The sequence below is a fragment of the Myxocyprinus asiaticus genome, chromosome 25 (genome assembly GCF_019703515.2).
Source record: "Myxocyprinus asiaticus isolate MX2 ecotype Aquarium Trade chromosome 25, UBuf_Myxa_2, whole genome shotgun sequence".
Lineage (NCBI taxonomy): Eukaryota > Metazoa > Chordata > Actinopteri > Cypriniformes > Catostomidae > Myxocyprinus > Myxocyprinus asiaticus.
The window spans coordinates 10,401,600-10,427,069 of record NC_059368.1 but is presented as its reverse complement, the minus strand read 5'-3'; the positions used below and the strand labels follow the sequence as shown (position 1 = coordinate 10,427,069).

The 25,470-nt window shown below is 38.2% G+C and overlaps 2 protein-coding genes, 1 non-coding gene and 1 pseudogene across 3 annotated transcripts in view; 2 read left to right on the top strand and 2 right to left on the bottom strand.

The window, feature by feature from the left end:
• Window positions 1-17,024, bottom strand: part of LOC127415950 (CAD protein-like) — a 39,183-nt gene extending 22,159 nt beyond the window's left edge. Inside the window, exons 1-16 of the mRNA XM_051654993.1 lie at window positions 16,627-17,024; window positions 13,862-14,001; window positions 13,608-13,737; window positions 13,371-13,513; window positions 13,119-13,260; window positions 8,313-8,484; window positions 5,681-5,866; window positions 5,032-5,141; window positions 4,084-4,226; window positions 3,721-3,852; window positions 3,262-3,495; window positions 2,921-3,142; window positions 2,159-2,347; window positions 1,949-2,073; window positions 1,730-1,863; window positions 103-215 (exon numbers count right to left, since the gene is read on the bottom strand). Coding sequence (XP_051510953.1) covers window positions 103-215; window positions 1,730-1,863; window positions 1,949-2,073; window positions 2,159-2,347; window positions 2,921-3,142; window positions 3,262-3,495; window positions 3,721-3,852; window positions 4,084-4,226; window positions 5,032-5,141; window positions 5,681-5,866; window positions 8,313-8,484; window positions 13,119-13,260; window positions 13,371-13,513; window positions 13,608-13,737; window positions 13,862-14,001; window positions 16,627-16,720 — 2,409 coding nt within the window. The 5' untranslated portion in view covers window positions 16,721-17,024. The remainder of the gene's footprint in view (window positions 1-102; window positions 216-1,729; window positions 1,864-1,948; window positions 2,074-2,158; window positions 2,348-2,920; window positions 3,143-3,261; window positions 3,496-3,720; window positions 3,853-4,083; window positions 4,227-5,031; window positions 5,142-5,680; window positions 5,867-8,312; window positions 8,485-13,118; window positions 13,261-13,370; window positions 13,514-13,607; window positions 13,738-13,861; window positions 14,002-16,626) is intronic.
• Window positions 17,025-21,064: 4,040 nt separating this feature from the next.
• LOC127415597 (epidermal retinol dehydrogenase 2-like) lies at window positions 21,065-23,778 on the bottom strand (annotated as a pseudogene).
• Window positions 23,779-23,960: 182 nt separating this feature from the next.
• Window positions 23,961-24,032, top strand: trnaa-ugc (transfer RNA alanine (anticodon UGC)). The gene has a single exon. It is a non-coding gene; the product is annotated as a tRNA-Ala (tRNA).
• Window positions 24,033-24,208: 176 nt separating this feature from the next.
• The window catches only part of LOC127416181 (intraflagellar transport protein 172 homolog), a 40,403-nt gene continuing 39,141 nt past the window's right edge, over window positions 24,209-25,470 (top strand). The window contains exons 1-2 of the mRNA XM_051655381.1: window positions 24,209-24,369; window positions 25,131-25,274. Coding sequence (XP_051511341.1) covers window positions 24,331-24,369; window positions 25,131-25,274 — 183 coding nt within the window. The 5' untranslated portion in view covers window positions 24,209-24,330. The remainder of the gene's footprint in view (window positions 24,370-25,130; window positions 25,275-25,470) is intronic.

The window sequence follows — 25,470 nt, the reverse complement described above, 5'->3', positions numbered from 1 at the left end:
TCTGCTTTCATTCACATCACTTGTTTGATTTTTCACCAGCCTGTTGAAAAACATGCATTTAACATGGAAGTAAGATTAAAGACTTCAGATTTCAGTACAAACCTCCTCAGATACTGGTTTGATGGTGTGGTCAAAACCTACACAGTTCTCATCCACCATTCTTAAAGCTTTTTGGAAGGCCTCTTCGAAGCTGCGACCAATGGCCATCACTTCACCTGTTGAGGTGGAGGAGAGTACTGAATGAGATCAAATTATGACTAGAAACATCTAGCAAAGAAAGGGTCCTTAATTTTTAATGAACGCTTAAAGTCAACTTTATAAAGGCATTTCACCATCAATTGTACTTCCACAATGTGATGCATTTCTGAACATTAAACAAGAACAAAAATGAACGACGGGACAAGATCAGACTGTGAAATTGGATGTTCCATACCAGAATGGATTTGCATTAAAGGTGCACTCAGTAGTTTTTTTCTCATTAAAAAAGATTTACTCTTAAAGAAATTAACTGCAATTTTGGAACATACAGTATGTATATATAATCATGATGACTCGCATGAGATGAAGACTCCAATCATACCAGTAACCTTTTAAAAGCAGCTTCCTTCTACATGGAGAGGGTCTTCTAAGGGGGACTGCCATGTTAGGATCACATGACCAGTCAAATACAACTCACTTAATCTCAGCAACTGCCCTGTTATAGAGCGCAACAGTCTGGTTCCGGAAGTAAAATCCTATTTATTTAACAGACTAATTGATTTTCAAAGATAACTTATAAGCCTTTAGAGGCAGACCTACGGTGAGCTACAAGGTTGTTCATCGATGGTATGTGCTTCCTTTGAAGCCATCCATCTGTGTTATTTCAACTTTACTGTTTCATTGCTTGATAGTGGAATTCAAGGTAATCAACTACATTACCCATGGTCCAGCAGAGAAAGCTTCACCAATCACAGAACTGCAGCCAACAAATCCTGTGAAACATGCCTCAGAGCGAACAGCCACTCGCATAAAGCACTGTAAATGATGTAATCGAGTCGGTGTCTCGTCACCCTTAAACTACTTATCTGTTTGTACATATCAGAATATTTTGCAATAAACACAAAATATACTGTTTCTATACTTATAATCAACCATCTAAAATCAGTAGTTTTATACTGTATATTACCAAAGTTTTTATTCAATGACATCATTCGCAATGCTTCATGGGATTGTAGTCCGTGCTCTCATGAAAGACAGTAAGCCTTGTACCTTTGCCTTTTTGTTCGATTTTCAAATACTTTTTTGCCTCAAAAAAAGTTTATGATGTTGTGATATACCTCAAAGCTGGTTGGTTTTGTTCATGGCCTACAACTATTATGAAGGATTCTATGGAAAGTATATGGAGGAAATGAAAGAGGAAAACACTTCGGGAACCCAGATGGCTGAATAAGTGGGCGGGTCCTGTTGTGTTCTACTGGACACTTTCACTCGTGGATCAAACAATTAATGGCTGACAGTGAACAGTGATTTTCTACAACGGCTTCCTTAACTAAAAACTATTGCATTTGAATGATGCTGCAAACATGCCCCTAGGTGTCAATGTAAGTCCAAGACAACATAAACAAAAACTTACTGAGTGTACATTTAAGCAAGCTAACTGAGTAAACTGCATTTCATGTTGACTTTAAATGTACTTAGCTGGTGACATGTTTAAGATTTCTAATGGGAAGTTTTCAAATAGGTAGCTCACCAACGCTCTTCATGGAACTGCCGATTTTAGTGCTGACTCTGAGGAACTTGCTCAAGTCCCAACGTGGAACCTTCACCACACAGTAATCCAGGCTGGGCTCAAAGTTGGCTGTTGTGGAATTAGTCACTGAATTCCTGGAATACAGTAACTTGCAGGTAAAAAATGCTCAAGTGTAGAAGTCCATTGAACTTGATAGGTATTTTCAAATAAAGAACTCACTTAAGGTCAGGCAGAGGGATTCCTAAGCCGAGTTTGGCTGCCACATAGGCCAGTGGGTAACCTGTGGCCTTACTGGCTAGCGCTGAGCTTCGTGAGAGCCGGGCGTTCACTTCAATGATGTAGTACTGTCAGAGAGACATAAAGCAAAAGATTATTGATTGATAAGCGCCTTGAGTTTGATTATTTCTAGATCTTTTAAATTACAATTACCTGCTCAGATTCTGGATTTAAGGCATACTGAATGTTGCACTCTCCCACAATGCCCAAGTGGCGAACAACTTTGATGGCTGTGTTTCTCAGCATATTGTATTCATAGTCATTCAAAGTTTGACTAGGGGCCACCACTATGGACTCCCCAGTGTGGATTCCAAGAGGATCAATATTCTCCATGTTACAAACCTAGATCAAAGTCAAATTTAATCACATCAATTGACAGGGTTCCCGCACCTTTTGACCAATGAATTTGCATGTCTTTTACAGTTTGTGGTTAATGGTCTGGATAAGGTTTTTATATGAATTTTAAGGAGATTGCACTCACAAAGCAATGTCTAACCAATCATATATTTGGTTATGACGCTGAACATAACTACAAAAATGTATACTGACTATAGAAATTTCCATGACTACGTTTTTATCCATTTCCACTATTTTTCCAGACCTGGGGCTGGATTGAAAAAAAAATAAAAAATACTAAAGGAAAAATAAAAAAAAGTTTTTAAAAAGGCATCTAGCACAAATATTCATAACTTTTTTTCCTAAAGTTAGAAAAATAAGAATGTAATAGTTAATGAGGAATTATTTTGTCAATCCGACCCCTGGAGATCAAAATTAAAAAAAAATCTGGCATTTTCAGGTTTTCCATGACTGTGGGAACACTTAATTAAAAAAATATACTACAGTCCCAAATAAATGTATTTAAGAGACGCAAAATATTAGAATAAAAGGAAATTCACAGCTATAGGCAGTTTGTACCGTTACACAGTTGTCGTAGGCATCCCGCACCACTTCATACTCTATTTCCTTCCAACCTTTAAGTGATTTATCAACCAAGACTTGTGATGTGTGGGCCAAGGCCTGGGTAACCAATGTAACCATTTGCTCTCTACTGTTGGCAAAGCCTGAACCCAGTCCACCAAGTGCAAAAGCAGAACGAACCAGCACGGGATAGCCAAGTCTTTCAGCAGCAGCCACTGCCTATAGGAACCAATTATACGCAAAGTTAAACCATGCATTCAATGTATCGGTATGCAAGTTAAATGCAAAGGTTCTGCTTTTATTATATTCTAATATGTACAATATGGTGGCGAGCTAACCTGTTCAACTGACATGGCAGACTCACTGGGGGCGACATGCTCATTAATTTCCTCCATCTTCTCCACAAAGATCTTCCTGTCTTCAGTCATCTCTATGGAGGCAACTGGAGTTCCAAGCACATTCACTTTGTACTTCTCCAGCACTCCCTGTTTAGTGAGCTTCACTCCGCAGTTCAGGGCCGTCTGACCTCCGAATGCGAGCAACACCCCATCTGGACGCTCGTTCTTGATCACCTATTTGAAGGACGGCAGGATGAATGTCTGACATCGGCTACATTTCGAGCTCTATTTGGTTGAGATAAACCGACATAAAAACGTTCAAGTCAAAAGCTGAGCAACATAATTTTTATATTAACTGCATTTCATTCAACTTTCAAAAATGCTCAAAAGAAGAACGTACTCAAAAGAAAGCCTAGTAAATTCACTCGTACCAAGAAGGATAGAATAGCCTTCTCTTACCTGTGTGACATACTCCGGTGTGATCGGGAGGAAGTAAACTTTGTCTGCCAGACCTTTTGACGTTTGCACTGTGGCAATGTTTGGATTGATGAGAACGGTTTGGATGTTCTCTTCTTTCAGAGCCTTTATTGCCTGGAATAAACAAAAACCATGACAAAATTGTTTAACAGAAAAGCAAGTTGGTTTTAACATCTTTTAGATGCTTCCTGAAAAAAGTCCTTCTGATTAGGGCTGAGCGGTGTGGCAATACACATCATGGTGACAGTATATAGTGTCAACCAGTAGAGATTTTTTTTTTATTTTGGTCATATCGCCCACCCCTACTCCAGATAGCCTCAATGGTTCATCTGCTTTGACACTCACCTGAGATCCAGAATAATCAAACTCTCCAGCCTGTCCAATTGAGAGCCCTCCAGAACCTAGAATTAGAACTTTACGAGGCCTAACAAACTGTTCTGGCACAGGGGATCCAGGAAAAGTGAGAAGCTCAGACAGTCTTTGCTTAACTGCAAAAACGATTGAAGTTCATTCTTAATTAGCCATGTAAATTTAATCACAGTAACATTTACGCCGATCAGCCACAACATTAAAACAACCTTCCTAATATTGTGTAGGTCCCCCTCATGCTGCCAAAACAGCGTCAATCCGCATCTCAGAATAGCATTATGAAATACTATTCTTCTCACCACAATTGTGGTTACCGTAGACTTTGTCAGTTTGAACCAGTCTGGTCATTCTCTGTTGACCTCACTCATCAACAAGCTGTTTTCATTCGCAGAACTGCCCCTCACTGGATGGTTTTTGTTTTTGACACCATTCACAGTAAATTCTAGAGACTGTTGTGAGTGAAAATCCCAGAAAATCCCAGGAGATCAGCAGTTACAGAAATACTCAAACCAGCCTGTCTGGCACCTACAATCATCCATGCGATTATCTAATCAGCCAATCGTGTGGCAGCATTACAGTGCATAAAATCATGCAGATACGGTCAGGAGCTTCAGTTAATGTTCACATCAACCATCAGAATGGGGAAAAAATTTAATCGTAGTGATTTGGACCGCCCTGTACAATTGTGGTGAGAAGAATATCATCTCAGAATGCTATTCTGAAATGCGGGTTGGTGCTGTTTTGGCGGCACGAAGGTGACCTACACAATATTAGGCAGATAGTTTTAATGTTGTGGCTGATCAGTGTATGTTACAAACATGTAAATAACTTTACAAGAATGAGTCATTAGCTCTTTTTACTGTCTTTTATGGCAGCTTGACAGGTACATCATTAATAGGGAGGAGGCATAACAAAACATCTCACCTGATTTTCCAGCTTTCCCCACTTTAACATCTCTTACGGTGTCCAAAAAGACATCAAAGAGGCTGACGAGGTCTGTGGGGCCAGCCATGTGCTCAGGATGGAACTGGACACTAAATATTTGTAGAATATGGACTCAAATTCAAAGATTTCAATGGAACCTTTTCACAGACAGTGATGACGCGTTTACGCATTATTTAGCAGTGTAAATCTAGCAAGCTTTTTTTAATTATTTATTGTAAATTTTTAACATTTTACTTTGTGTTATATTACCCTGGAATTAGTTTTAAAAAGTTACCACAGATGCAATGAGGTTTTTTAACACAGCTGCTGAGAGAGTGACAGTAAATTTGCCCTCTTCTCTCTTCTGACTGTCGTAATTCTTCACTTTCTATTTTTCTCTTAATTTGGAAAGTTGTGGAAATGTACAAGTGGTGTTTTTCTTTTGATCTTGGAGAAAATGGGCAAGCAAAAATTATGTTTGATATCGAAGTTTACCCTGTAATTGTTTACTTCCGCATTCCAAAACCCGCAAGTGTGAAAAGTGTCCATTCACACATTTTTATCAGTAACCTAATGGAATCAATTTATAACCATGGGTATTAAGATTATGTTTGTAAACAAGCAAGACAAATGAAAACTGAACGCTGACCTGAATAGTGGTTTGTAGTTATGCACCATGCCCTCGCTGGTTTGGTCATTGGCATTGGTGAAGAGCACATCCCAGTCTTTTGGGAGAGTTTGGGGATCCACAGCAAATCCATGATTCTGAGAGGTGATGAAACAGCGATTGGTTCCTTTATGGATGCAAGGCTGGTTATGGCCACGGTTACCATACCTGAAACACACAAGCACAATGAATCTGGTTCACAAAATTTGCAATAACTCTTTACGGAATAAAATTCAGTAAAATTCTTTACAGACACACATTATCTGGATCAGGACCTGAATGAACCCACTGACTGTACACTTCTAAAAAGGGGTTGTAGACTGGCATTTCATTTGGCCTTGAGCACAAGCAAAAAAAGCAACTTTCCCAGGACTCTTACAAAAACACAGAGTAATGCACTGGCTCTTGACTAGAATCCTGAGCTCAGCACAAACTAAATTTCATACTGTGCAGCTGCTTCATGAAAACTGGAATGGCATGGGAAGGCCAAGGAATCAACATTAGGCTTCTAACTTTCTTCTCAAAGCCTAATAATCCACGAACCATGACAAGAGGCTGTCCAGTTCAACTACACTGCAAAAACTCCTAATCTTACTCATGGTCTTTGTCATGTTTCATCCTTAAAACAAGACACATTTTCCTAAGAAACAAAATAGCACAAGATAGTAAGACTTCTTTACAGAGAACATACTGTATACTGAATACAAATGTTTTCTTGTCATGTTGCACTGGCAGATTTGTTTGTGCTCGTTTCGAATTGTATACTTTCAGAAGACTCGCAGTATGATGCACAAGCCACATGGACTACTTGGGTATTTAAGTGAGTCACTATCAACTCTCATTGTATGGAAATAAGCGACCACAACTTTCTTTTAAAGTGTCCCACTGAAGAACGAAACAGGTATGAATCAACATGAGGGTGTAAAAATGCCACCTCGCTGGCCTAATGGCGGAATCCAGCGAAGTGGTGAAGGTATGCAGATACCTGTTAGTCTTTACTGGCGCACTTGTGGTTTTGGCATCTTAAACTAGTTTGTTTTAGTTAAGACCGAATCTGACTTCATTAATAATTTTATCTGACTTCAATTATATTAGACCATGAATTTAGTTTGAGATTCCAGTTATTATTGATCATTAATTGAGATCTTTTCTAGATTTGGATACTTGCTTATTCTAGTTAATTCAATACTTTTACATTTCACCGTTCATTCGCAATCCTGTCGCTTAGGGTCTCATGCCGGCCGTGTACATGAATACCACGGTCACAAACTTGTCAGTTTGATCTTTAGCCAGAGATAAATGACTAATACTAAAAAGAATGATTACTACCGTAGCTTATCTATTTGTAATTAGTAGTTTTGCTTAGTTTCTATAGATCTGTATACACTTAATTGTAGGTAAATGTAATATTATCTCTAGACAGAGATAAACGACTAATACTAGTTGGATAAGGCCGACCAACATACCATTACCCAAAAAGCTTTAGTTCTATATTTTCCTATTACACTTGACTAGAATAATATTAGCATTAAACAGGGGTCATAACTAGAGCTATCTGGACTGGTCGATCAATATTACATTGTAACATATTTAGCCTTTACAGTCTATTACATTTATCTAAAGCCAAATGGTTAATCAGAAAGCTTAAGATCCCAGTTGATGTGCTTCATGCTCCATCAAATGCTGGGTCTTAGTATGTATTAACCCTTATCACAGATTTGCGGTAACAGGAATCTAACGTAATCTACTAAGTCTGAATAGAATCAAGTTCAACAATTTATTAGTCAGGTAAATATGTATCAAGCCAATTACACAATTAATCAATTCAGAATTAATCAATACAAAACATCTAACGCTTAAAGATGAATCTTAAGAGTAACAGATGCATACCTGACTTCAGCAAAAATACATAGTGTAAGCACCACAGGGATTTCTGGCTGGGGTCACACTTTATCTGCATACAGGAGGTAATTTAGATAAAAGACCAAGGAGGGAGGCACACCCCCAAGCAGTAGCCAGAATTTGTCTACATTCTTAAAACTGGATTACCAGATATTCTACTGTTGTGGGGATGAGAACAGAGTACCAGTCGCACTGAGACCTTTTTAATGATACCAAACATGCCTAGTTACATTATTTGTATACATCAGATATTATATTTTGTTACATACAGATCTTAGGTGAGTTTAAGGTGATTCTGAGCTGAAGGGGAACGGAGGAGGAGGAGGGAGAGAATGGAACAGATGTGGAAGAACAACAATGAGGAATTAATCGCTCAGTGGGGTGTGGTGTCTCAGAAAGAGATGCTAATTGTGAGAAAGTACATATGTTGATTCTCTCAGAGATCAAACATTTGCTCTTTGCCTCCCTGGGAAGTTTTGTCCTTTGACTGCAAACACCTTGACACCCCGCCTTACAGTGAGTAAATTAAGCAATAATTTTTTTTTGTTTTTGGGAGAACTATTGCTTTAAGAATAATAAATGTTAATTTAAGATGGTTTATTACATGGAAAGGCTACCAAGAAATTTGTTTGAAATATTTAACATCAAAACTCCATTAATGAGCAAAGCTTTTAAGAAATAAGTAAGGGGAATAGAAGAATGTGCTGCTCACTTCATTTTGTATGTCTCTGCGCCAATGACCAGAGACAGCAGCTGATGACCCAGGCAAATTCCAAAGACAGGTTTGGGGTTCTCCACACATGCCACCTTCCGAATATGCTCTATAGTCTCCTTACAGTACTTGGGATTGCCAGGGCCATTACTGATGAATAGTCCATCAAAATCTAGTAAAAACACAGAGGCATGTCAACATTTCCAAATGAGTATTAAGAGTCTGTACTGGTAGGGAGACAGGCCCCGATCAATTCTGGCCAAAGTTTTGAGATCATCCGATAAAGATCTCAGAAATGGATGGAAACAAAATTCTCTGAGTTGGTCACAAGAGTGGCAGAAGAGACGGATCGATTATCTGGAGTCATTGGAAAGGGAATTATCCACTAATCTGCCCGCATCCAAAACAGACTTGGAATATTTTGGAAAAATTGGAAGATCTCGAAAATAGGAATCGAAGGATTGGAATTCCTGAGCATGAAGAGGGCAGAGATATGGTGAAATTCCTGGACGAGCTCTTCCCGAGTCTGCTCGACATAACAGGCCATAAACTGGAAATCGAGTGAGCTCACAGAGTCCCGGCTCGCAGATCTGCTGAGGGAGACAGGCCCCGATCAATTCTGGCCAAATTTCTGAGATCATCCGATAAATCTCGTGTTGCGCCAGGCGAGGAGCAAAGGGAAGCTTTCTTGGAAGAACCATCATATTTTCTTGTTCCCAGACTTTGCGAGTTCGACAAGAGAGAAACGCAATCGCTTCAAGGAATGTAAGAAACTCTTACACCAGCGAAAGATCACTTTTGCTCTGATGTTTCCGGCCAAACTGAGAATAGAAACGAAGGATGGTTGCAAAGTATTTACATGTCCCAATCAGGCAATGTCTTTTATTGAATCAATGGGTGAGTAAACCATTGGGTGTTTCTCATGTGAGTGGGTCGATTCGCTGTACTTACTCTGGCTTTTGAGGAAGCTGGGTGTCATTTTGGTTTCTTTTTGCTTTTTGCATTGGCTCCGCCGAACACTTTTCTTTAAAGAAACTTTTGCATTGACGAAAGATTACTTTTGCATTGAAGTTTCCGGCCAGTTTGAGAGTGGACACTACGGATGACCGCAAAATATCTACATGCTCACACAAAGGATGTCTTTTATAAAGTTGACGGATTGTGTAAGTCATGGTATATACTTTTATGAGGCCTCCGAGTGAATTGACTCGACCATCCAGGGAACCGGGATGCTGGTTTTGTTCCTTTTTGTATTGATTCCTATTGGCTGGGGTTTATTTTACAAAGTATTTTCTGTTATGTAATTTTGCCTCACAAATTTGTGAGGCAAAATTAAGCAATCCGATGGCAAAGTTGTCGTGGGGGCTCATGGGCTTTCATGGACCTTTTGAGTTTAGAGAGATTGTCGCTGGTTGGCTCTTTCGTGCGCACGTTTTTCTTTTTTCTGTTTGTTTTGTTCGGTGGGAAGTTTGGGGTTTGATTGTTTCACTAATGGGGAATGTGGTCTGTATAATTTTGTTTTTGACACACAATTTATTTTTTCTACTATATCAAAATGTCAAATGTTAATATGAGTGTACTATCTCTCTCCACATGGAATGTAAATGGGTTGGGGCACCCCATAAAAAGAAGGAAGGTTATTACTTTTCTTAAATGTAAGACATATGATATTCTTGATATTCTTCAAGAAACACATCTCTCCCCGCAGGAAGCTGAAAAATTTGGGAAGATATGGGGTGGACATATTTTTTTTAGTGCTGGCTCAAGTAAGAGCAAGGGAGTCATTATATTGATTCATAAACATCTACAATTCAAATGTCTCAAACAGTTTAATGATAAATTAGGAAGAGTCATTATTGTTTTAGCTGAAATTCAAGGGCAAAGGTTGATTTTGGCTAATATTTACGCACCTAACGCTGATGATCAGGGCTTTTTTATAGATCTTGAAGGGATGCTGCAAACCGCTGGCACCCCTCATGATATAATATTGGGAGGAGACTTTAATCTTTTGATTGACTCAGTCCTTGATCATAGTAAAGCAAAAGTGTGTAAGCCCCCAAGAGTCTCTTTCTACCATTCCCTCAGTGAAATCTGCTGGTGGTGAAATTTTTACCTCAGCCATTGATATTAATAATGCCTTTAAAGAGTTCTATCTTGATCTTTACAGTTCCATGTCTTTGTCTACTGATGAAGATATTAGAAACTTTGTGGAACCATTAGATCTTTCTAAACTGACTATTGAGCAAAAAAACTCTCTTGATTCTGAGATAACCTTGGAGGCGCTTGACGAGGTAATTAAGTCCCTACCTACTGGCAAGGCTCCGGGGACAGATGGTTTTGCCGTAGAATTTTTTAGATCCTATGCTAAAAAACTGGCTCCACTTTTGTTAGAAGTTTATGAATCATTAAAGAATGGAAAACTTCCTCCAACCATGACACAAGCCCGGATCAGTCTGATTCTTAAAAAGGACAAAGATCCAAGCGAGTGTAAAAGTTACCGTCCAATCTCCCTGATCCAACTAGATGTAAAAATATTGTCCAAAATTTTGGCTAACCGATTAGGTGAGGTTATGACATCTCTTAGATCAGGTGGGACTTATTCGGGGCCATAGCTCTTCTGATAACATCAGGTTTCTCATCAAAATCATGTGGTCAGTAGCGAATGATTTTCCAGGGGTGGTGGCGGGAGGTGTGGCACTTAAGCTTCTGCTTTACGCAGATTATATTTTATTATTTGTCTCTGAACCTACTAGATCTATGCCTTGCCTCCACAGAATTATTAATTCCTTTTCCAAGTTCACAGGATACAAAGTTAATTGGTCTAATCCGAAGCTTTGGCTCTGACAGCATACTGTCCAGTAACGGCTTTCCAGTCGGGCGCCTTCCAATGGCCCAAACAGGGCATTAAGTATTTGGGGATTTTATTCCCAGCAAATTTGTCTGATTTAGTAAGTGTTAATTTTGACCCTTTAATAAAAAGATTTGAGTGATGTGGGCAGGTGGGCTTCATTACATTTATCGATGATTGGGAAGGTTAATGTTATTAAAACGAATTGTATTCCAAAATTTAACTACCTGCTACAATCTCTCCCTGTAGATGTCCCCCTTTCTTATTTCAAGCAATTTGATAGCATTGCGAAGTCCTTCATTTGGAATGATAAACGTCCCAGATTGCATTTTAATAAGTTACATAGGCCGATTGACAAAGGAGGGCTAGGCCTACCCAAGATTTTGTTTTATTACTATGCGTTCAGTCTCAGACATTTGGCTCATTGGTCACTTCCACCTGAGAGAGCCCCTCCCTGGTTTGTTATTGAACAGGCAGTTCTTGCCCCTATTTCGCCATTACAAAGCATCTCTATCAAACTAACCGAATTTGTGAAGTTACACCCCGTTATCTCGCATTTGCACGCGGTATGGACAATAGTGTCCAGAGTGTTTAATTCGGACATTTATTTAAATGTTCGAGCATATGAATAAATCCAAAATTACATTTTAATAAGTCCCCTGCTGGTCAGAGTGGATTGTGAGAGAGGTTAATACACTCAGTGACCTATATGAGAGTGGAGTGTTGAGATCTTTTGAAAATATGGTTCAACATTTTAGGATTCCCAGATCTCAGTTCTTTAGGTATTTACAGCTGCACCACCTGTTCTGCACTATTTTTGGGGGTAGCATACACCCCCCTAAAATGGCAGATACTCTGGAAGTGGTGATTACTGCCTTTGGAAAAGGTCATGAGGCATCAGTGTATTACTCCCTGTTAATTCAGAGTCTGAGGAACGGAGCTTCAACTTCTCTCAAGAGAATATGGGAGAAAGATTTAAACTTGGTATTGGAGGAGGGAGTGTGGGCTAGGATTCTAAAAAATGTCAAGTCTACATCTAGAGATGCAAGGGTGTGTCTGATGCAATTTAAGATTTTACATCGATTCTATTGGACCCCCTCTAGATTGTATAGACTTGGTCTCAACGACACACCCACCTGCTGACAATGCCAATCAGAAGACGTGGACACAACCCATGTTTTTTGCTCATGTATTAAGATCCAAGAATTTTGGTTGAGGGTTCAGAATTTTATGTGTGATGTTTTGGGTATTCAAATTTCATTTTGCCCCAGACTCTGTATTCTAGGCGATGGGACGGTTATTAATATAGGAGATGGGTTCATAAAGAATTGGGTCCTGGCTGGTGTCATGATTGGAAGACAGGTCATCCTTAGGGTATGGAAGTCAGCTGGCGTGCCCTTGTTTCGGGAGTGGTGCACGGAGTTGGGCAGGGTGGCGTCATTTGAGGGATGATATATATAAGGCTGGGCAACATGGGTTTATTTAATAAAAAATGGGGCAGTTATTTGGATTTTTTGGAGGGCTCTGGGGGGGGGGGGAGACAGTGGAGGGAGATAGTCAATGTCTTTTTTTTTTCTTTTTTTCTCTAAATACTTTGTTGATTTATTGTTTATTTATGTGTCATTATTAATTTATTATCAGACCACTGAGGTGCGTGTTTGTGTGTGTGTGTGTGGGGGGGGGGGGGTGTTGTTAATGTTCGGAGGGAAGGGTTTTAAGTTCATATAATTTGATTCCATATTTTCTGTCATGTTTATTTACTCTGTGACTGGAATCAATAAAAATTGTTAATAACAAAAAGAGTCTGTACTGGTTTTCTAGAGTAACTATGCTTACAATGCCAATTTTCTCATAAAACAGCAGGGTTCAAACATTTTAGGGTCCTGTATAATTTGAACCCTTAGAATATAACAACACATTGTTCAGTAACATGCAGGGAACAGCAGGTCATGGCTCACCACTGCTGTCCAGAGGATGATTCCAGGGGACCACAGTAACACAGGCCCCTCTTTGGCACAGGCAGCGGATCTGGTTGTACTTGATGCCACAGTCTATAGCAGTGATTCTCACAGCACCCTCTGGATTAAAGACTCTTGGTTCCTATTGAAGCAGGCATAAATAAAATAAATAACTAAACAAGATATATAAATCCATACACAATAAAGCTAGACTAAGGAAATACAATTTAACTTATAAAGCTAGACACCTACTTTCATTGACACTTCTTTAACAAGGTTTCTGGTATCTGGATTATCAAATGGAATATTGGTTGCTGAAGTTCCGTCCACCACAAGTTTTCCCAGCATGGTTCCCTTTTCTCTGATCTTTTTGGTCAAGCAGCGAGTGTCAACTCCTGTTTTTAGAGGATTTGGGTCATTTCAGATTACCAGAATTGCTCAAAACAAACAAAATAATCAAAATAATTTTGTATAGAAGCACTCAGTTACCTTCTAGTCCAGGGATGCCTTGCTCTATGAGCCACTGATCCAGTGATTTGGCTGAGCTCCAGTGACTGGGATTCTCCGAGACCTCTCCAACAATGAGCGCAGCAGCATGGATTTGGGATGATTCAAACCACTGGAGAACCACAGAAACAGTATTTACAAGTTTGAGATATTAATTGAGCAAAATAATATCCATGTCTATTCAAAGTACGATGTAATATTAAATAGGCTTCATGGACATAAGAAGAATTTAAAACCTTGCTGAGTCCAAACTCTCCATCTTCATCTTCGGGAACACCATAGTTGCCAATCAGCGGGTATGTCAGAGTTAGAATTTGGGACCTGTATGAAGGATCAGTGAGTGCCTCTGGATAACCCACCATTCCAGTCTGGAAAACTTGAGAACACAAAGTATATGACATTTTTGACTTTTGGCTGGGGTCAGAATGGCAATTGCCTGAAAATATCCATGTCTATTGATAATAATCATGAAATTGTTGGGACAGAACAAGCTTGAACTGTATATACTGTATGTATTTGGTTGTGTGTGTGTATTTATGTATACACTGGATGCCAAAAGTTTGGAATAATGTAAAGCTATTGCTGTTTTGGAAGGAAATTGGTACTTTAATTCACCAAAGTGTCATTCAACTGATCACAAAGTCATGACATTACTGATGTAAAAAACAGTACCATCACTATTTGAAAAAAGTCATTTTTGATCAAATCTGGACAGGCCCCATTTCCAGCAGCCATCATTTCAACACCTTATCCTTGAGTAATCATGCTAAATTGCTAATTTGGTACTAGAAAATCACTTGCCATTATATCAAACACTGCTGAAAGCTATTTGGTTCGTTAAATGAAGCTTAAAATTGTCTATGTGTTTGTTTTTGAGTTGCCACATTATACAATAGACTGGCATGTCTTAAGGTCAATATTTGGTTAAAAATGGCAAAAAAGAAACAGCTTTCTCTAGAAACTTGTCAGTCAATCATTGTTTTGAGGAATGAAGGCTATACAATGCTTGAAATTGCCAAAAAACTGAAGATTTCATACAAAGGTGTACACTACAGTCTTCAAAGACAAAGGACAACTGGCTCTAACAAGGACAGAAAGAGATGTGGAAGGCCAGATGTACAACTAAACAAGAGGATAAGTACATCAGAGTCTCTAGTTTGAGAAATAGCCGCCTCACATATCCTCAGCTGACAGCTTCATTGAATTCTACCCGCTCAACACCAGTTTCATGTACAACAGTAAAGAGAAGACTCAGAGGTGCAGGCCTTATGGGAAGAATTGCAAAGAATGAGCCACTTTTGAAACAAAAAACAAAAAGAAAATGTTAGAGTGGGCAAAGAAACACAGACATTGGACAAGAGATAATTGGAAACGTGTGTTATGGATCTTAAACCCATTAAGCTTTGTGGGATCAGCTAGACTGTAAGGTGCGTGAGAAGTGCCCGACAAGCCACACCTATGGCAAGTGCTACAAGAAGCGTGGGGTGAAATGTCACCTGAGTATCTGGACAAACTGACAGCTAAAATGCCAAGGATCTGCAAAGCTATCATTGCTGCACGTCGAGGATATTTTGATGAGAACTCTTTGAAGTAGTTTAAAAAAATTTAATAGTAATTTTTCACGTTATTAATGTCCTGACTATACACTGTAATCAGTTGAATGCCACTTTGGTGAATAAAACTACCAATTTCTTTCCATAAGAGCAAAATCTGTACATTATTCCAAACTTTTGCCTGCCAGTGTGTGTGTATATATATAATCACACTACTAGTCAAAAGTTTGGACACACCTACTCTTATTACCATTTTAATGCCCTTTACAATAATTTTAAGTGGAAGTATAGTAATTATCTAGTAGCCAAATCTTTCTAAATCAAAACTCATATTTTATGTTCTTCATACAGTGTGGTAGCCACCCTTTGTCTAGATTACAGCTTTACACACTCTGGGCAATTCTCTCAACCAATTTAATGGGTCATCCACCTGGAATGCTTTATAAAACATATGGAAGGAGTTCCCATGTATGATGACACATGGCTGCTTTTCCTTCAAGATCCAGTTCTATTTGAATTCTTTAAAATTTAAAATGGTACTTTTTTTTATTTTTTTTTTTAGCTTTGTAAACAAATTCATACACGGGCACAATTTATATGTCTACAAAACTATTTTTAAGCATGCAAGCAAAGCCTTTAGATGTGAATGTTTTTATTTTATGTTCAGCTGAAAACCTAAAAAAGCCTAAGCTGGTCTTAGCTGGTCACCCTGCTTGGCCAAACCGGTGCTTAGCTCGTTTATCTAGTTGGGCTTGCTTGTCTCCTAGCCTTACCAGCCAAAAAAATAAAAAATAAAAAAAATAAAAAAAAAGTAAAGAAAGAAAACTCTAAATCCAGCCAATCAGTTTAGGCTGGTTTTAGTGAGGTGGTGGTACCTATTCAAATTTACAAATACATAGTATGCTTAAATCTCAAATGGCAAATGACAAATGTTGACAGTAATTTTATTTATTTATTACACAATTATTAATGTTTTACAGTCACAATATTAACTAAAAAAATGGCTTGATTTGGACAACGTGGAGGGAAAAACACTCTGCTCTCCGACTTTGACCCACATAAGTTGCCAAAAATGTCTGTGGAGGAACAGTTATGTTTTAACTAGATCAAAAATACTGTATATCTGTAAAGCATGATCTATAAATAGAAGCTTTAGCTTTTAGAAACTTTAAAGGCAACATCTGATATGTCACTTGATGCACACATCTCCGAGGCTGTGTCTACTGGACAGGGTGCACTTTTGAATATTTAGCGCGAAATGAGACACGTGCAACATCCGGCCGATGTAAATTCCTCGCCGTTCACATTACTCGTCACACTTTTCAGTTACAGGACAGGTGTCGCAAGTGGTGACGGCGGCAGAAAAAGGAAAAGTATGGAGCTGATGTGGATACATTTTCGAGCACATTCTATTTGATTTCAGAAGCCAATTAAGTGATTTAACTTACCAATTTCACCTGACACTGAAGTTATGGCACCAAACATACGACCTTTAAACTCCGTCCCATCCTCCAAAATTAAAGATGCCGTTTTCACCGACATGTCACCAACTCGGTCTTAGTACTTCTAAACGAGAAACGATGAGAAAATCAACAACAGTATGAAGCGAACTGGATGACTCGTGGCGCGTAACTTCTCGTCGGTGATGCCACGTGAGAACCACGCCGCTTTAGGTGATTCTCGGTCGAAATAAATTAAAATACGATTTCGGATTTCGGTTTGTATGCCAAAGAAGACTATACTGTCCTGGATTTGAAGAAGCTTCTTGACCAATAGCGATGTTTTTAGGCGGGTTAAAAAGCCAATCGAGCGTATATCTAGAGAGACAGGTCCACGCTCTGCTCCATTCACAGCAGCGTGGAGTCGTGCTGGAGAAATGCAGTTGGTTTTATACGAGCATTTGCAAAAGCACTGCGCGTCAGCACGTCAAAAGGAGGGGGAAACCTAATATCTGTGGGTTTCATAAAAAAAAAAAAAAAAAAAAAACTTGTCATTTTGTTATAGTGTATAGTGTCACCTCTGATACACTAACCAGTAAAAATGTTGGACCCACTTGACTGAATTTCTGTTTGATTTAAAACCATTTTGATCTACATGCTTTTGAGGACAAATATAAATTTTGCCCCTGTATACATTTCTTAACAAAACATTTCTTAATAGATGAGTTGGGCAGGAGAGTAAAGGAAAAGCAGCCAACAAGTGGTCAGCATAGCATTCTCTTCTATACTGTTAAATAACAACACAGGTAAACCTCCTAAAGTTGGTTGAGAGAATGCTGAGAGTGCTGTAATCTAAGGGTGGCTACACTGATGAAGCTACAATATAAGATAGTTCTGATATAAAGGGATAGTTTCCCCCAAAAATGAAAATTCTCTCATCATTTACACACCCTCATGCCATCCCAGATGTGTATGCCTTTGTTCTGCTGAACACAAACAAAGATTTTTAGAAGAATATCTCAGCTCTGCAGGTCCTTACAATGCAAGTGAATGGTGGCCAGAACGTTGAGGCTCCAAAATGCACATAAAGGCAGCATAAAAGTAACCCATAAGACTCCAGTGGTTAAATCCATATTGTAAGGGGGTTCGAGGAAAAGGAGGAGGCGAGAACCAGCTTGACAACTTAAATAATAATTTAATGAACAACTTAAACAAAAACACACAACCGTAAACACACACACACAGTACAGCTGCCCGTAATTCTCTCTCTCTCGAACTGTCGTCCCCGGCCGCCTTTATCCCTCGCGCGCCCCATCAGGCTGATTGGGGACCGGGCGTGCGTCATTCCAGCCCGGCCCCGCTCTCCTCGGCTCTACACATATCTTCAGAAGCAATATGATAGGTGTAAGTGAGAAACAAATAAATATTTAAAGCTGTGTTCACACTGCCAGCGACACGCAGCAACAAAAGGACCTCATCTCATTCATTTTCAATGAGAGCTGGCGACTTCCAGCGACACGAGGGACGGCGATCATTGGCGACCGGATGTGGGTATGTCCAGCGACACGACAAAGTTGAGAAATGTTTAACTTTATGCAAATGAAGAGCGACTTTCGGGAGCGACAGCCAGTGCGAGAGAAGATGGTAGAGCTCACATGATCCTTCTCTCTCTCAGCTCCTGCAGTGACGGAAAGATGGAGGAAAGGCTAATCCTTGCTGTTAGCAATTTACCAGTTTTACATGATATGTCTCTGCCCACGTACAGGGACATATTTAAGAAAAATGATGCATGGAAAGGTGTATCTGAGATTGCGGTGATTCCAAGTAGGTTTAAATCATCAAATAGCCTGTAAAATTAACTATTAAATAATTTGTTTTGAAAATGTGTTACATGACAGCAAACGAAACCATATAAATGATCAGATATAGTGAATAAACATACCATATTAATAACCTTACTAATATTTTAATAATAATATTAATTGTAAAGAAACAGTGCTGTTTAGACTCTCCATACACACCACTAGCGACCTAACTGCCAGCCACTGGTGACATGCAGCGACAAAGTAGCTGGCAGTGTGAACGCAGCTTAAGTCATTTTTTACTATAAATTCTCCCTGCCCAATAGGTGGCGATAAGCACAAAGAATTTGAATCACCAAAATCAATAGAAGAAGAATGTGAAAGTGGAGATTGATTGTAAAAAGGACTTAAATAAAGGGAGATATGGCCAAATATATTTTCACAAAATTATTTTTCATATCATTCGATATCGATGTTTATCATGATATACATTCACATTTACACATTGCACTTTTTCTTTTTTTTTTCAAGTTGGCAGAAGAAAAGAGGGGGGAAAAATTAAATCCTAAACAGTCAAAATAGTCTCTACAGAACTGTACTGGGGGCCCAGTTACAGTCAAAGCAGTGGGTTCTGAGGGATCTTCTACCAAAATATAAACATATTTTATAGTTTAACAATCGAGTGCAGTTGGATATGAATGTTAAAAGATCATCTGTTCGTTTTGAAGCATCATGACAGCGGTCCAGCATTTCTTTGAATATTTTTACATTCAGATTATATATTTTTATATTTCTTTACATTCAGATACAATGGGTGCAGAGAAGCTCTTGTGACTGAGGAATGGTACCAGGAGTTCAGGGGTATCCCCTGAGAGAAAGACAGGCTACCAATAAATAATTGTATGCGTTCCTCGAGATGATGTCTAATTAATTTTCACAAAATTAGAACAAAAATCTATTTGTTTATTATTAATGGCTCTTAATATGCTGATAAAGTAAATTTAGAAGGAAAAAACGTTATGGTCTAAAGGCGCTTTGGAAACACATTAACTTTTGCGGCGCCTCATGTCTACTCACATGCGGAGAAAAAAGGCAATGCATGCAGAGCAGGACATGGCATAAATGAAGCATGTTCGGCGCTAGAGAAAAATATTCAAGAATACTGCACAGAAAGATCAGAGCTGGTGTACACAGAACTGTTGTTTTGTCATGCTGCTCACTAGAGACGATGAGAGAGCGGAACCATTGTCATGAAGTCTTGCGGTCTGTATGGAATCAATCCGGGGTCTGGACCCGGCCCGTGGTGAACAGCGTATCGTAATCATTAGCAAGGCAGCTAACGTTAGCAGCTTCACACAGTCTGAGAAAGCTGAACTGCTTGCGTTTTTAGCGACACGCATCTTATCGTTTAGATGTAGAACATAGGCTAAATATAGAAAATTACTCAAAAGCTTATCATCGTTATCATGGATTTTTTTTATTGTGATAAATATCTAGATAAATTTATCGCACAGCCCTAATTAAATATTAAATATCTGTTTATCACCCACACCTATCATATCTCTTCTGAAAACATGGATTTAACCACTGGAGTTGTATGGATTACTTTTATGCTGCCTTTACGTGCTTTTGGAGCTTCAACATTTTGGTACCAATTAACTTGCATTGTGAGGACTAACAGAGCTGAGATATTGTTCTAAAAATCATTGTTTGTGTTCATCAGAAGAAAGTAAGTCATATACATCTGGAATGGTAAGAGGGTGAGTAAATGATGAGAGAATTTTCGTTTTTGGTTGAACTATTTCTTTAACATTTTTTGGTCACTGCAAAATTCCCATACTTCCATTTAGTGTTGATGATTTTACCATTATTTAAAAATATGGAAAATGAGAAGTTGTGTTCAAAATGTTTAATAGTAAAGTAACTTGTGTATTTGAACCAGTAGGTCTGATGCAATCTAAATAATGATGATGACAGATGAAGGGTGTGCATTATGCAGTAAGAAATAATATTTTGGATAATAAACAATTTGTTTGCGCACTGAGCAAAACTAGAGGGGAAAAATGAACCACAAAGAAAAGAGAGAATTTATTCACAATCCTGTACACAGTTTTAAATAACGTTTCTGAGCAAACTTGAAGTGAACTTAAAGGTGCTATAAGCGATTTTAGTGTTCTGAAGCTTTCATGTGACTGAGCCGTTGAATTAGCCACGTCCTCATTCCAAAACCCCACCCTCCAAAGATAATTTTGAGACCAAAACCGAGCAAAAGAGCAGCATTGTTTGTTCCTGTGGCTGTCAAATTCAACAGTGGCATAATAGCACCCTCAACTGACAAACATTATAAATCATAGCCTCAATGATCCGCTTCAAATACAACACTATGAGAACAAGCAAAATGACTGACAAGTGAAAAGCATCAATGTCTGCGGAGTAAATGGTGATTGAGGCTTTCATTCTTCTTTGGAACAACATGAGGGTGAGTACAAGATGACAGAATTTATTTTTTTGGGTGAACTATCCCTTTAAAATCACTTAAAGTTTTCTCAAAAAAGTCATCCCTATAATAATTGCAGATGCATTTCTTTTGTGCTGATTCACAAGATGTTTTGTTAATATTACCAGTATATGCTGACATATTTTGTCTAGTTGTAATAGATAAGTGTGGTATGTGGATCACTGACGTCATTTCTTTGGCGGCATTGGCGCTGAGGCTTTTTGTAGCTGATGAAGGGTACAGGAACCCCTCTGAAATGATCCATCTGATCCAGCCCACCAAAGAAGTTCACAAAGACGATGCCTAGTTTGGCAGGCATAAGACTGCAAGAACATAAAAGGGAAACATCATCAGTGGTTGACATGACATTGGAGTGGCTCTAAACTGTATTTGAACACATAAGCCTCAGTTAAAAATGTATGAATTTCCTAGACCTTTTCTCAAAACTAACTTCACTTTCCCATTTTTTGCAATTACTTTTACAGAGTCACAAAGTAACCACAGTTGTTGTTCATCACATTAACAATGGACATGTTCCAATAAGTTTGACAACCATAAAGTGTCCAAATACTTTTTATCTTCATTTTGAACAGTATATCTACTTTTGTCTTTTGTCTTTTGTGAAATGGTTTCTTGTTAAGTGTGTTTGTGCTATCTTTCTTTAAAATGGCACTTGGTTTGATGTTTGGTTATCTAATATACAATGATATTCATACATTTTAATGAGGTGTAAGTATACAACTTTTTTGGGGCGGTTTCTAGATAAAATTGTAAAAAGAGTTATAAAAGTATACTTACATTCTTAAAGGAATAGTTCACTCATAAATCATAATTCTCTCATCTCCCTCATGCCATCCCAGATATGTATGCTTCCTTTCTTTTGCAGAACATAAACAAAGATTTTTAGAAGAATAGCTCTATGCAAGTGAAAGGTTGCCAGAACTTTGAAGCTCCAAAAACCCAAAAAGGCAGCATAAAAAGTAATCCATACGACTCTAGTCTTATGGATGACTGGACCAACATAGCTGAGATATTTGTATAATAATAATTGTTTGTGTTCAGCAGAAGAAATAAAGTCATACACATCTAGCATGTCATGAGGGTCAGGAAATGATGATGAGAGAATTTTTATTTTTTGGTGAACTCTCCTTTTAATCAAATGGTGCACAAGTATAATATACTTGAATTTGAATTAATATGTAGTAAAAAATTTAATTAATTATGCTAATTTACTATCAATTATTTAACATGATAATTGTTCATTATTACACTCTGCAGACTGATCTGAGATCTTCTAATGACATTGTATTAATGAGCCTATAATACCTTTTTAGTGCCATAATGAAGTAGAGACTTGAAGGTAACAAAAAGTACATCTTCTCCCTTAATATGGCATCCACAATCTTTTTTGCAGCATCTCTCTGATCCAATATCTGACGAGAGGACGGCCTCCTTAATAAAGGTAAAATATCAATGTTATTGCATGACTAGGGAAGAAATCTCCTATTAAGATACATTTGGTCACTATAATGACTTACTTAGTTTGACATCCCCCAAACACTGTTGTATTTATATGATAAAATCAGACTATTGTTGTTTTGATTCCTTCCTTGTTAAGTACAAGTAGCTCCAGTGCAATGGATTCTGCAAAGCCCACTGCTGCAAACTTGCTTGCACAGTAATCTGCAGACCAAAGATTTGTTGAACATCCCATTTCATTTTTTAACACATTGTGGATAGTTAAATCCTCTACTATCACTTGCAAGACGATTCATAGCGAACAACCCTCCATGGCATGCCACACAGGCCAGGTGCCCATGTTTCCATTGCAAAATAGCGGGGAGAAATGCCTTGGAAGCCTGTGAATTCAAATATCAGGAAACATTTGAGATAACAATAAGCACACTGTTCCCATAACATAAAAACAGAGGTACTGTATGAAGAATGTTCATTCCTAGGACAAGGTGATAAACAATTATTTAAATTGGATTTTTTTGATTTTTATTATTATTATTTTTTTTATCCAAAAATGAGCAGCAACTTTGACCCTTAGTATTGTGTCCACCAGACTGTCAGGGGCTTCAGTCAAATTGTGTTTTCCTGTCACCGTGCCAGCATTGTTTACCAAAATGGACACATCTCCATTGCCCCTTTTAACCTGTTGAAATGTCTTAACTACATAAAATGGGCTGGAAGGGCACCTGCAGTACATACTGTCTGTCTTTAAAACTTTCTAATAACTGTATAAATTGTTCTTACAAAAAAGGATATTGTTAATATTTGTATACATATGAAATCAGTTTTAAACCAGCCTAAGATGGTTTGCTGGTCTCAGCTTGTCTCCCAGGCTGGTCTGGTTTGCTGGTTTAGAGGGGTTTAGTGCAATTGTCAGCTGGTCAGGCTGGGAGGCAATGCTAGACCATCTTTAGACCAGCAAAAGAGTTTAGACTAGCAGGGTCTAGCCAGTAATATTAAAGTGATAAATTGTTTGTTAATCAGGAATGTTTTACCAGTTCAGCAACTTTGTAGATCTCAGTTCTTCTGCTGCAGTCACAGACATGGGCAAAAACATGCACATCCAATCTTGCTGTAATTCTTTGGTGTCTTGTCCAGTGCCTCTGCGTTTAAATCCCATAGGACTAGTGTTGCACCATGATGGCCAAGTTCTTCGGCAATTAATTTTCCAATCCCATTTAAAGCTCCAGCCACCACAACTATCTCACCCTCCACATCCTTTCTGGAATGTGGAACAAAGGCTTTAAAAAAGTAAAAGACCACTCCAAGAATAAGTTAAAAAATCTCTTTCAGACACTGAAGGTTGAACAATATCTTCTCAAAGCTCTGAATGACCTGGTTACGCATGTTACTGGTCTGTCTGGCACAACAGGAGCTGTCATCTGTAATATATAGCTCTATTATTGGCTCTTCTCCAATAAAATATTACAGTAAGTTTGGATCTCAGGTACAGCTTATTCTGTTCTTTGTCTTAGACCATGTTTGTTGTGTTCTTTAAATACCTCTAAAATATCATTGAAAAGTACGAAGGGGATGTAGCTCAGTGGTAGAGCGCATGCTTTGCATGTATGAGGCCCCGGGTTCAATCCCCGGCATCTCCATAAAGTATTTTGTTTTGTTTCATTATAATGTTACAAAATGCCTCATACTATCCGTTATTGCTTAAAAAATTCCCAACATTTTTTTAAAAGAACGACATTAAACGAGTTAAACACATGACGCGTTTCATTCTAAGCTACGTAACGACGTCATACGTTCTTTGCTTGACGACGGTAACCAGGGAGAAAGCTGTTTACCACAATGTCGACAGCCTGACAAATATTAACCCAAAAGCCAAAATATGGCTATATCTAGAAATCTGTCATTGTAACTCCAGCGAGTCATTTGTAAATGTGAATTATGCAACTAAAGTACCTGAAGACGCTTCTAACTCCTCAGGTAAGTTAATGTATCACGTTATTTAGCGGCGCTAGCTAACTAGCTCTGTGGCAGTCCGCTATCCGTAGTAGGCATGATGACTCTTAGCTTAGCATTACTTGGATGATTATGTGTCTCGGTAAATTTAGCTTAAACCTCCATGCTGTGCTAAGAAGCAGTAATAGAAATAATGCATTCTGCAATAACTTAATGTTATTTAAATCTCAGTATGTGACTCCTGCCTTTTGCTGAACACTCAAGACTCACTTAAAACCACAATTCTGTACTGTAAAGTATTGCCAGGATTATACAAATTTTTTTGTGATATAATAATGTATTTAGATTTATATTGTGAAATGAATGCAGACTGGATCATTTTTCTGTCATAATTTAGCAAATTAATGTTAAAAAAAGAAAAGAAAACATAGGCTAGTTGTATAATAGTGTTTAGTTTTGTTTTGTCTAAAGACACCCTTATGGTGACTAGTATTCTATGTGACTGGGACCTTGGACCTAAATTGACTTTAAATTTACTTTGTCTCATATGGCATACAAGTGTTATAATAGAACATAAATGCTTGCACTGTTCTAACAGAGAATTTAAACTTATTAATTTATGGTCAGATTGTATGTCTGATCATAATTTGCAAACTGTCCTATTTGTGTCAGTATTGCACATTATTGTCCAGATGTAGTGTGTACAGGGAGGTGGGAGGGGCAGTTTAACAATTTGCCTTGATCATAGTGTAGTTTCTTTAATGCCTTTAATATCTTTTCTTTAGGATGGAGCTGCTAAAGTCACCTGTATGGCTTGGGCTCCAAACAATGCAAAGTTTGCAGTTTGCACTATTGATAGAGTGGTTATTCTATATGATGAGCAAGGAGAGAAAAGAGACAGATTCACCACAAAGCCTGCAGACCCCAAAGTAATTTATCAATGCATTTCTGCACACACACACACACACATATATATATATATATATATATATATATATATATATATATATATATATATATACACATACAGAGTTAGGGAGTAACGAAATACATGTAACAGGATTACGTATTTAAAATACAAAATATAAGTAACTGTAGTGGAATGCATGAGTTACAATTTAAATC